General features: G+C 38.9%; 1 protein-coding gene across 3 annotated transcripts in view; it reads right to left on the reverse strand.

The window, feature by feature from the left end:
• LOC105810636 (chromosome unknown open reading frame, human C2orf76) overlaps positions 1 to 11,318 on the reverse strand; it is a 49,852-nt gene that overhangs the window by 24,622 nt on the left and 13,912 nt on the right. For 2 of the 3 annotated variants that reach the window (XM_012644661.1, XM_012644665.1), the window contains exon 2: positions 7,677 to 7,821. In XM_012644661.1, coding sequence (XP_012500115.1) covers positions 7,677 to 7,809 — 133 coding nt within the window. In that variant the 5' untranslated portion in view covers positions 7,810 to 7,821. Of the gene's footprint in view, positions 1 to 7,676; positions 7,822 to 7,923; positions 7,965 to 11,318 lie in introns of those variants that run through there. The other variant, XM_012644662.1, reaches the window with a different exon arrangement.

The following is an 11,318-nucleotide window of genomic DNA, read 5'->3' on the forward strand; positions in this document are numbered from 1 at the left end:
CTCGAAGTTGTCCCATATCTCTCCACTGCCTTTTTTTCCCCAGTCTTTTTTCTGTGTTTCATTTTAGATGGTTTTTGTTGCTATGTTTTAAGCTGATTCATCTTCTCTTCTGCAGCACCTAATCTGCATGTTAATTCTGTCCAGTGTATATCCATCTCAGACACTGTATTTTTCATTTCTAGAAGTTCAATTCAGGTCTTTTTTAATATCTTCCATCACTAATATGCTCAATCTTTCCTCTACCTTCTTGAGCATTTGCAACACATACTGTTTCCATCAAAATTGTCTACTAATTCTATCACCTGCAATATTTCTGGGTTGGTTTCAATTGATTGATTTTTTTCAGCGCATTATGGGTCATATTTTCTTCCTTCTCTGCATGCTTGGTGAGTTCTGATTTGATGCTGGATATTGTGAATTTTATCTTGTTGGGTGCTGGATATTCTTGCATTCTTATAAACTTTCTTAAGCTTTCTTTTAGGACACAGTTAAATTACTTGGAAACAATTTGATCCTTTTGAGTCTTGTTTTTCAACTTTGTTAGGTGGGACCAGAGCAGAATTTAGTCTAGAGCTAATTTTGCTCAACTACTGCAGCAACACCCTTCTGGATACTCTGCCCAATTATCTGTGAATAACAAGGTTTCTACTCCAGCTGGTGGAATAAAAACTATTCCCAACCTTGTATAAGCTCTCAGCATTTTGCCCTCTGCTACTTTCAGGTGGTTCTTTCCGAGGCTTCCAGTGGTTTCTTTACATGCTTGCACTGATCCATATTCAACTGAAGGCTCATACTCTGCAAACCTTCAATGATGCTCTACAAATCTTCAGAGCTCTCTCTTTGTACAGCTCTCTCTATTCCAGTCCTCTGCCCTGTGAACTCTCCAGGCTCCCATCCAGACTGCCAGCTCTGACTTCTAAACTCACAGAATCCGCCAGGCTTTGCCTGGATCCTTCCTCCCTGCTCTGTGGCCTAGAATGTGGCACGATCATAGGGGTCACCTTGCTTGTTTCCCCTATCCCAGGGACCACTGTCTTGCACTGCCTGATGTCCAATATCTGAAAACCACTGTTTCATTTATCTTGCACAGTTTTTTAGTTGTGTCAAGTAGAAGAGTAAATCTGGTCCCCTGTTACTGCATCTTGGCCGAAAGCAAGACTCTATGGCATATCTCTTATATTCTGGAAATTATTTCCCACTTTGCACTGAGTTTTCATTTCATGTTTCCCCACCTTTGAACTTAATTGGGGACCTAATGAAACTTTTGCAGAATTTAAGATTACAGAATGCTGCAAAAATTAATTTAATATTTCATTACTAGGAAGGAAAGTTCACAAGAAGGTAACCACTAACTTTACTCATACATTTAGGTCTACATAAAAAGCATCAATAGAAAAATAAATTATTAGAAAAATAAGGCAACTTATAAGTATACTGCTGGGAATTAGGATGCCACAGGGGTTCTGAAATGTTAAAACACACATTCCAATACAAAAATCAATCAAGTCTGAAAAATTATTAAAATATCAATGGACAGTAAAATAATTCTTTACCTCACAGTAAAGGCTCTAAAATTAGCAGTGGTATGATTTATAACTTATCATTAGATGGTGGATCTACATTTGAAGACTCTTAGGAAAGCATAAACACCTAAGGGAAAAAACTATTGACTAACTCAATGACTAATCTGTGTGGGCAAAGACTACCAAAGACCTAACATTGCCTAACGACACAATGTGCCAACATTCTAACCTGATAAGGTGTTCTTATCAGATGTGATAGTAAGATTCCAAGGTTAAGCTATATTGAGATTCTTTTTACTTTAATTATGAAATAATCTAAACTGTAGAAAAGTAAAAAGAATGCAACAAAAAATTCATTTAACCTACTAACCAAGTTTAACAAATGTTAACATTGTCATAACTACTTCAGATCCTTTACTATTTTTTTTTTACTGAATAAAACGATGTGGATACAGTTGAAACTTTCTTTCTGTATTTCCCCAGTCCTACTACCCCTCCCCCTTCCTGGAAGAAACCACTAACTATCCTAGGTTATCATGCCCTCTTTGTTGTTATACTCTCATTCGTAGGTAACAGACACAAAAAATAGAGTACTATTTTGTGTTTTAAAATTATAGAGTTAAGTATTTAAATGAAATACTCTGCAGCACATATTTTAGAATAAATAAAAAAGCATTGCCTCAACAATGTGTTAGAGGAATGGTCCCTATGTGATAAGGTGATAATATGCTATCACTGTGCCACTGCAAAATTACCCTGTTCCTTTCAAAAATTATAAGAAGGGTAACAGGAAATGGTTCTTTAAGTAATGGTTCAGATAATAAATGTGGAGAGGATCATGGAGCTGGGAAAGTCACGATTTTGCAACCACCGATGATTCAGGTAAGGATTATCAGTAAATGTTAAAGCCATTAGGAATAAAACATGAAAATAGTCTCAATGTTTATCACTCCACAGACTACTTATAAATTAAAAAAATACTTCCACACCAAAGAAATCCGGTGGATGATACTTTTAACCAAATGATTTAAATCTATATCACCAATAATGGGACAAACTGACAGTAAGTGCTTCCTGATGTGATGCAACAAGGAGGAATCACCTACGTCGGAGTCAACAAACTGTTACTGGGAAGGCCAGCTAGTCAATGTTTTAGGCTTTGTGGCCAGTCTCTGTCTCTGTAACAGTCTCCGTCACAAATCTGCAACTCTGCCATTGAAGCACAAACGTAAACATATTATACATAAACAAACGGGCATGGATGTGTTCTAATAAAACTTTATGCACAAAACAGGTGGCAGGTCAGATTGGTCTACAGGCTGTTATGTGTTAGCCCCTGACGTATGTAGTAATCTTGCCAAAAATGTTCAACTGATTCTAATCATGAGAAAACAATCCAGACAAATCCAGATTATGTAACATTCTATAAAACACTGCCCTAGATTTTTTTTTTTAAAACCAATATAATGAAAGACAAAAGAAAGCAGAGGACTGTTTCCAGATTAAGGAAAATTACAAAGACACAACTTGTCACAAAAAGACATAGAGGAACTTTCAATGCATGTTTCTAAACAAAAGAAGCCAGTCTGAAGAGGCTACATACTGTATGATTTCAATTATATGATACTCTGGAAAAGATACAGAGGCAGGAAAAGACTCAGAGGTTGGTGGGGTGCAGGGAGGGGAAGGATGAAGCACAGGGGCTTTTTAGGGCTGTGACACTGTTCTGTATGACACTGTAATGGTGGCAACATGAAATCATACATGTGTCAAAAGCCCATAAAACTTGACAGCACAAAGAGTGAACTTTAATGTATACATAGTTTTAAAAAATTATTTAAGGAGTCAGGAGATCCCGGGAAAGAATGCAGATAGCGACAAGAGTATCTAGCTGTACTACAAGTGTATGAAACCACCTACTGAAGGGGGTAGAAGAAAAGGTGCTGACCTAAATAACTTTGGCAATGAACAGATTTTTGTAAGGCTAAGGCAAAAGGAACGGCACATAGGCACCGTACTCTAATTGATACCAAGTTACTTCCCATGGTGGTACACTGCTATACCTGAATAATGGAATTAAATAAACAGTTGGCAGATGGTGGGAGCCCGGTTTCCCACTGTTGGTGTGGGAATTTACAGGTAAGCAAGGAGAAAAAGCTAGAATGATCCATGTGGTAATGAATTAGTTAGAAACATCAGTAAGAACTCATGTTTACCATATAGATACAGATGGTTACATATAAAAATATTTGTAGATACGCACAAGTTAGTTACAAATATATTTCTTTGCTCTGTCAGCTGAGAGGGCCTAAAAGAAATGACACTCCAGTAGCGATGAGTACATCTAGGACTCAGGTCTTGGTTTCTAATACCATTTTCCAATAAAAAGGAACCAGAACTCCTTGGACAAAGAGCTGATTCTAGGCACGGGACAGGAAATATACAAGATGAGTCTGGAGCATCCTACAGTACCAGAAAGAAAGTATTCAACACACACACACACACACACACACACACACACACAGAACCCTATAGGACCAGAAAGTACCTGATACACATACATGTGTGTGCACACACACATACATGCACACACACACAGATGGCAAATGCCAAAGGAGCACAGGAGCCAACTGCAAGAGTTCTCAGGCCAGAGCTAGAACAACTGGAGCAAGAAAATAAATAAAATCTCCCATGCAAAAAAATTCCAAATGAATTATATACATATTCCACCCTAAATGAAGGAAAGCGTAACTCCTCAGTCCTTAACTGCGGACCGCACCTGACTTCTTTCCAAAAAGTACAGTATGGAAAGGGAGGAAAAAAGAATAACTTTACAGTGGAGAAACCTGACACTACTTCAACCACATGATGAAGGTCAACATCAAGAATCATAAACCATGTGGAAAGTACATACCCCTGATATGATGTGATAAAAGTGGCATTGCCTCTGTGATCTTCCTCTCTAAAACCCATAACCCCAATCTGATCAAGAGAAAAACATCAGACCAAACTGGAAAGTTGGACAGAACTTCCACAGCTCTCTTTCATTTCACGGGTAGGATGATTTTACATTCAGAAGCCAGGTCTTGGGCCGGGCGTGGTGGCTCACGCCTGTAATCCTAGCACTCTGGGAGGCTGAGGCGGGAGGATCGCTTGAGGTCAGGAGTTTGAGACCAGCCTGAGCAAGAGCGAGACACCGGCTCTACTGAAAATAGAAAAATTAGCCAGGCGTGGTGGCACATGCCTGTAGTCCCAGCTACTTGAGAGGCTGAGGCAGGAGAATCACTTGAGCCCAGGAGTTTGAGGTTGCTGTAAGCGAGGCTGATGCCATGGCAGTCTAGCCCAGGCAACAGAGTGAGACTCTGTCTCAAAAAAAAAAAAAAAAAAAAAATAGAAAAGAAAAAAAAAAGAAGCCAGGTCTGAAGTATTAATCAGTACTGAAATGCTTCCAAATCAAAGAATTAAAATAATCTCATATTATCTAAATAATTGGTTTGTGTACTACTCTTAATATAGAAAAATAATCACATATAGAAGGTAATATATTATGGTGCCTCTGTAAACAGAATGTCTACTATTCATCTCCCATATGTCAATAGGTTCATTATATTTATATATAAATATACACATTTGTATTTATTATATTTATGTACGACTTTAGGTTTTGATGGTAAAATGCTCTAGAACAACATTCTCAATGGAGAATGAATCAAATTTAACCAAGCTTCTTGGCTAACGGGAAATAAAGACAATTATGGCAGGTGACTAGGTTAAGCCATGGATGGCAAAAAAAATAGTGAATATGATAAGAAAAGAACACTTAGAAAGGCAATAAGGCATCTAAAATAACCCCAAGGGATCATTCTTCACAATGGCCATTTCTGTCTCTGTGCGAAATTCACTAGCATGATGTGAAACCATCCTTCCAACACTCAGCATTCAAAATGCTAGAGCAAGATGAACTAAATTCAAAGATTCTTTTGGCACTGAGTGAATCCATTTATTTCAAAGACCCTCCTCAAGCAAGTAAGGCAGCAGAGAAGAATAAAGAGGCAGTTTAGTGTAGTGCTAAAGAGTACATGTTTTATACTTAAACTGCCTGGGGTGATTTGCAGCTTTGCATTTTATTAGCTGTGTAGCCTCAGGAAAGCTTCTTAACCTCTCTGTTCCTTAGTTTCCCCACCTGTAAAATGCAGATCATAACAGCTCCTACTTTAGAGGGATGATGTGAGGTTGAAATGAGATAATCCAGGTAAAACTCTTAGCTAATGCAACTTAGCATAATAATGTTAGTTATCATTATCATGTATCTCAGAACTTCCTCACTATCAAACTATGTGGTCTTTGTTATGTAAACAATCCATAAAAGGCAAATATGTGGCCACCAACCTTACAGAGTTCCACAGTACCTCAAATCAGATGGCAAAGATGGGCTTGGGCACAACTCAAAAAAGTCTGTACCCCAAAAGTTCACCCTTTTAATCAGTGGAACACATTTCCCTACATGCACAATCGAAACAAGCAGTGGCTATGTTATTACTAATGCAGGTGAAAGTTGTGAGTAAGCAGGTCTGAGCGTGTCACTGTAACCAGTAACACGGCTCCCCTGGGGAAGGCCTTCGTACCTGTGAAGAAAAGAACACAGTGACCCTGGAGAGAAGACGGTCTTCCCCTGCCACTGTAGCAGCTCGAAAATTACATCTCATTCTCAAGGACTTCAAGAAGAACCGATTCTGCCCGGTACCAAGAACATCACAGCACTTGCTGTTTCAACAGTAAGAAACACCGTAACCCATGATATACAAAAAGATTTTAAAATAAAAACGTAGGGTTTTTTCTACTTCAAACCCCGAGTATGTTTTAGATGATGACCTTTCAAAAGCAGAACACTCTGCAATTGACATTGTGGGACACCAGGACATGCCATCCCAAAGATTGATACCCCAAAATATGCCTCTTTGGCATAAGCATTGTTTTGAGCTAAAAGCAATTAAGAAAGAGCAGATACAGGAAAGGTCTCTGCCTTTCCTCTCTTTGCCTAAAAGCCGGGCATAGATTTACAAAGACAAAAGGTACCCTGCTTCCCTCTCTACCAGGGAGAGCAAAGGGTAACCACTGAAGACAACTTTGACCATTACCATCTGGAGATGGCACCAGAGGAATCCACTTTAACCAGCTCTGCTGCCCAGCCTCTGTCTGCCATTTACTTGCTATCCCACAAGTTGCCATCGTTAGAGATTCAAAGTCCTTTCCCTTTGTCCTGTCACTTCTCTAAAAATGTACTGTTCTTGTTGAAGATGCTATATAATCTCGGGGGGTGAGGAGAATGAGGGAGAAGGAGAGGGAAGGGAATAAAGTGTTAACGTTTGAGAAATCTGTGTGATGAGTGTCCAGGAATTCTTGTCCTGTTCTTGCAACTTTTCTGTACGTCTGAAATTATGTCAAAGTAAACAAATTAACTTGGATATAAAGTGATACATTTGTCAAAACCCATGGAGATGTGTACCTTGCACTATATATAAGTTACATTTCAATTAAAAATAACAAAAGCTTATTTCAGATGTTCGATCACATTTTAATGACTGGAACGCCTCAATAATTAAAAACAGACATGAGAAACCCATCATAACAGGACATAACAGAATGAAGACTGACTTCATGCCTACTTTTAGTTGGAAATGATGAATGAGCACTGTTGGTCTGGTCACTGTCCCGTGACCACAGTGACCAGCAGCTCTCATGACCTCCTGGTTGCACAGGCTTCTGCTGCCTTCCTGCCACCCACACATCCTGCTGGGTGCTCAGCTGGGTGATGCCATTAGCTACAGCACACTGCCCTGTCAATCAATCTCCAAATACATAAGCCCATCACAAACAAACCTAGATATTAATTTTTTAATTAGAAAAGCAGCAGCAGCAGCCAAACATCATGGTAACAATCCCTGATGAGGGCACGTACTACTAAACAAGGAACCTTGGAGGAGGCACTTCTGCGGATGCCGAGGCCCAGAATAGGAGCCAGCCTAGCACCTGGCTCAGAACCTAGATTAATCTTTCAAAGTATTGAGGTATTTTTAAAAGGTTATTATTAATGTTATAGTCAACTATTTTTTCAAAATACTAATAACACAAAATGGCTATCACATCTCATACCTTGCTTTAAAAATGCTATAAATTCCTTTACGGTTTGGTCCAAGTTAACCCCACGATACACTACAGGTTTGAAATTGCGATGTTCAAAGGAACGAATGAGGCGAACTGTGATGGTCACTTCTTCGGGAGCCATGTGAATAAATTCCTGTGGCAAGAGACGTGAGAACAGTCTAAATGAAATCAACTCACGGTCATCTGCAGCACCTAGCCTGCATGCCCACGGTCAGCTCCCCGGCAACCAGCCCACCTCCTCCACGCTGTACGGTTCTGACAGTCCCAAGCAGAAGCCAGGTTCCAGGGCACCCAGGAGGGTCTCAAGGCTACTCATCCATCTGCTGTGACCCTGGACAGCTTTGTCACAGTCACAGACGTTCTGATTGTTAGAAAACTGACGGGCGCAGAAGACGAAAAGAAGTAACATAGTGGGGTGTGTGCGCCTGCACAGGGAGAAGCAGGACGGCCAAACACAGGTGCACAGCAGACACGTGGCTGCTTTGGGTTGTCTATACCAATGGGCTCCTCCGTTGGCCTTGAGATAGAAGTACACTGACATTAGAGTCAACTGTCAACAGGTAGCATTTCAATCTCACAAATGCTGCCAGATTTCGGGGCTGATGTAATTACATGCCATGGTGTTACCCATCTTTCACATTACTTAAGTTGAGTATGTATGTTTCATTCTAAAACTAAGTACTAGTCTCGTGTGCCAGGTGTTAATGTTATTTCATTTAATTCTCTCATCAAACCAGGAGGTATTAAGCCCTCATTTTAAAGATGAGGTTTACTCAGAGAGATTGCATCAATTGCACAAGGTCATAAAGCTGGTAAATAACGGCACCAGGATGCAAGCATCAATTTAATTCCAAAGTCCAGGCTTTCTAAAATACTACTGGAAAATCATCCCAAATTATTTCCTCCAAAGAAAAAAGTCTGAAAAGTTACCAGATTTTTTTCTATGCTTAAAGAATATTTTTTACTTTGAATTGTTTTAAGCAAACAGTTAAAAAGAACCCACCACACCACCCTGTTAAATCTTAACATTCTGGCCAGGGCACAGTGGCTCACACCTGTAATCCTAGCACTTGGGGAGGCCGAAGCAGGAGGACTGCCTAACGTCAGGAGTTGGAGACCAGCCTGAGCAAAAGCAGGAGACCGTCTCTACAAAAAATAGAAAAATTAGCTGGGTGTGGTGGTGCATGCCTATAATCCCAGCTACTTGGGAGACTGAGGCAGGAGAATCACCCAAGCCCAGAAGTGTGAGGTTGCAATGAGCCATGATGACACCACTGCACTCTATCCTGGGCAACAGAGTGAGACCTGGTCTCAGAAAAAAAGAAAAAAAATTAACATTCTGATGCATCTTCATCAATTCTTAGAAAGAAAACACAACTAAAGTCCCCATGTCGCCTCCCCAATTCTATTAGCATTTTCTGCCCTGGGAAGGCAGAGCAGTGATTTGCACATCATCCCAATACATGATTTTACACTCTTATTTTCTGTCATTTGAGCCTACAGAAAATAGATTACTGTGCAAAACAATAACAACACTATTATATGCCAACAGTGCTTACATGCCAGACACTATTCTAAGCACTTTACATGCATTATTTCATTGACTATTCCCTCGCCCTCAACCACCATGAGAGGTTGGTATGATTATCCTATTTCACAGAAAAAGTGAAACACAAATAAGTGAAGTAAGGTGCCCACAGGTACACAGTTACATAAATGGTATATTGTATGCAGCTTCAATAACTTTCTCAGTATCATTTTTCATTTATCTGTATTGAAAGATGTAACTCTAACTCTTTCATATTCACTTTCCAAAGTACCAAAAAATGACCCATTTGTTTTAAAGATGCAAGTAGGGTATAGTTCTGTATAGTAGTAGCTACTTCATGCTACTTTCAACTTTGCATGTAGCTTTCAACCATAATATACCATAAGAGTAAGTACCTGGGGAGAATACCCACAATAATAATAAATGTAAGAAAAGATGTACAACCTCACTAGTAATCAGAGAAATTCAAAATAAAAATGAGATATATCACTCATAGAACTGAAAATTTTAAAAGTCTGACAATATCTAGTGTTGGCACGTGTGTAGAACAATGAGAACCTAATCAGTGAAGGTGGCTACCCAAAGGGGTACCACTTTTGGAGATAATTAGGCAATATTTAGTAAAACTGAACACACGAATACCTTTCAATCTAACAATTTCATTCATAGGTAGATGCCCTAGGGAATCTCACACATATGCACAAGGAGAACTGTAAAAGAACATTAATAGCAGCATAGTCTGTTAACTGCACAAACTGGAAACAACTAACGGTCCATCCACAGGACAATGTAAATGATGGCTACTCATGCAGCGAAGTATTACAAACAACAGAAGTGAATGGACTAGAACTACATACAGCAACATGGGTGGTTCTCAAAAATATTGTGTAAAAAAAGTTGCAAAAGAATCAGAGTATACAGTACTACCATTTATATAAAGTTTATAAACATAGTTTTTATTATGTTTAAAAGGACACAATTATTTGTTATATCTGAGGCAGAAGAAGAATTATGCAGTTGGGGATGGATACACTGGGGCTTCAATTATGTTAGTAACATTTTAATGTCTTAAGCAGATGTTAGGCACATAGGTAGTATATTAGTCTTTATGCCTCTTACATATCTGAAATTTTCATAACATACACAAACGAGCCACATTAATTTGGCCCGGAAAGTCTCTCTGAATGTTAAATTGCTTATACAACTATTTTACTCTAAGAGAATATACAGCACATTATATATAAAAAGCACAAGGTCCCATTGTTTTAGTGCATAAAAATAATCTGTGATTATAATCAGCATACTGTTTATAATTAAATGAGTGGTTTGAAAGGACCCGAAAATAGATTTCCCCCTAAAATAAAGGATTCAACCTTACAATCTTGTTCAGTTGTCAATGAGCTTAACAAATCTTTTGATAATTCCAATATTAGTTACTATACTATTTCTTAGTAAATCTCGTTTACAATGCTCCCCAGAAAATCTATTCCTAGAATCTATGAAATAATAGAAGTTCAGCAAAATCGACAGAATTAAAATGTAAAACATTAAGTACTTAATATAGAATAAACAGCTATTAAGAAAGAGGTACCATACAAACCTCTTGTATTTTAGCGCAGTGTTAACAGGTTGGCTAAAGCTATGACCACTTCTCCCTCCTCTCACTTACCCCCGCCAAAAAAAACAACAAAAAAAACCCTCCAAAATACATCCACATTCTTACACCTATACCCACACACACCAGGAAGCCCGGTAATGCAGCCCACAGCCCCAAAGAGCTTAGAGCTGGACAGATTTAACTTAAATATCGACTCTGCCTCTTAGCTGCAACTGTCTCCTATGTAAAGTAAGGAGAATTCCTTAACAAGTTGCTCTTTGAATCAAGAAATTAACTTGTTACGCAATTAAGACAGTTTCTGGCACCTAGGGTATCTCAATAAATAGCAGCTACTTTTATCATTATTGCTCTACTTAGGCTAGAATAGGTTTGGGTATAAAACAGTTCAGATAAGCAGCAGGTAAAGATAAATTCCCAGGTGTGATGAAACGAAGGCTGGGCAGGCTGGCACCCGAATGCCTTA

Source organism: Propithecus coquereli, unplaced genomic scaffold (assembly GCF_000956105.1).
Source record: "Propithecus coquereli isolate 6110/MARCELLA unplaced genomic scaffold, Pcoq_1.0 Scaffold217, whole genome shotgun sequence".
Classification (NCBI taxonomy): Eukaryota; Metazoa; Chordata; class Mammalia; order Primates; family Indriidae; genus Propithecus; species Propithecus coquereli.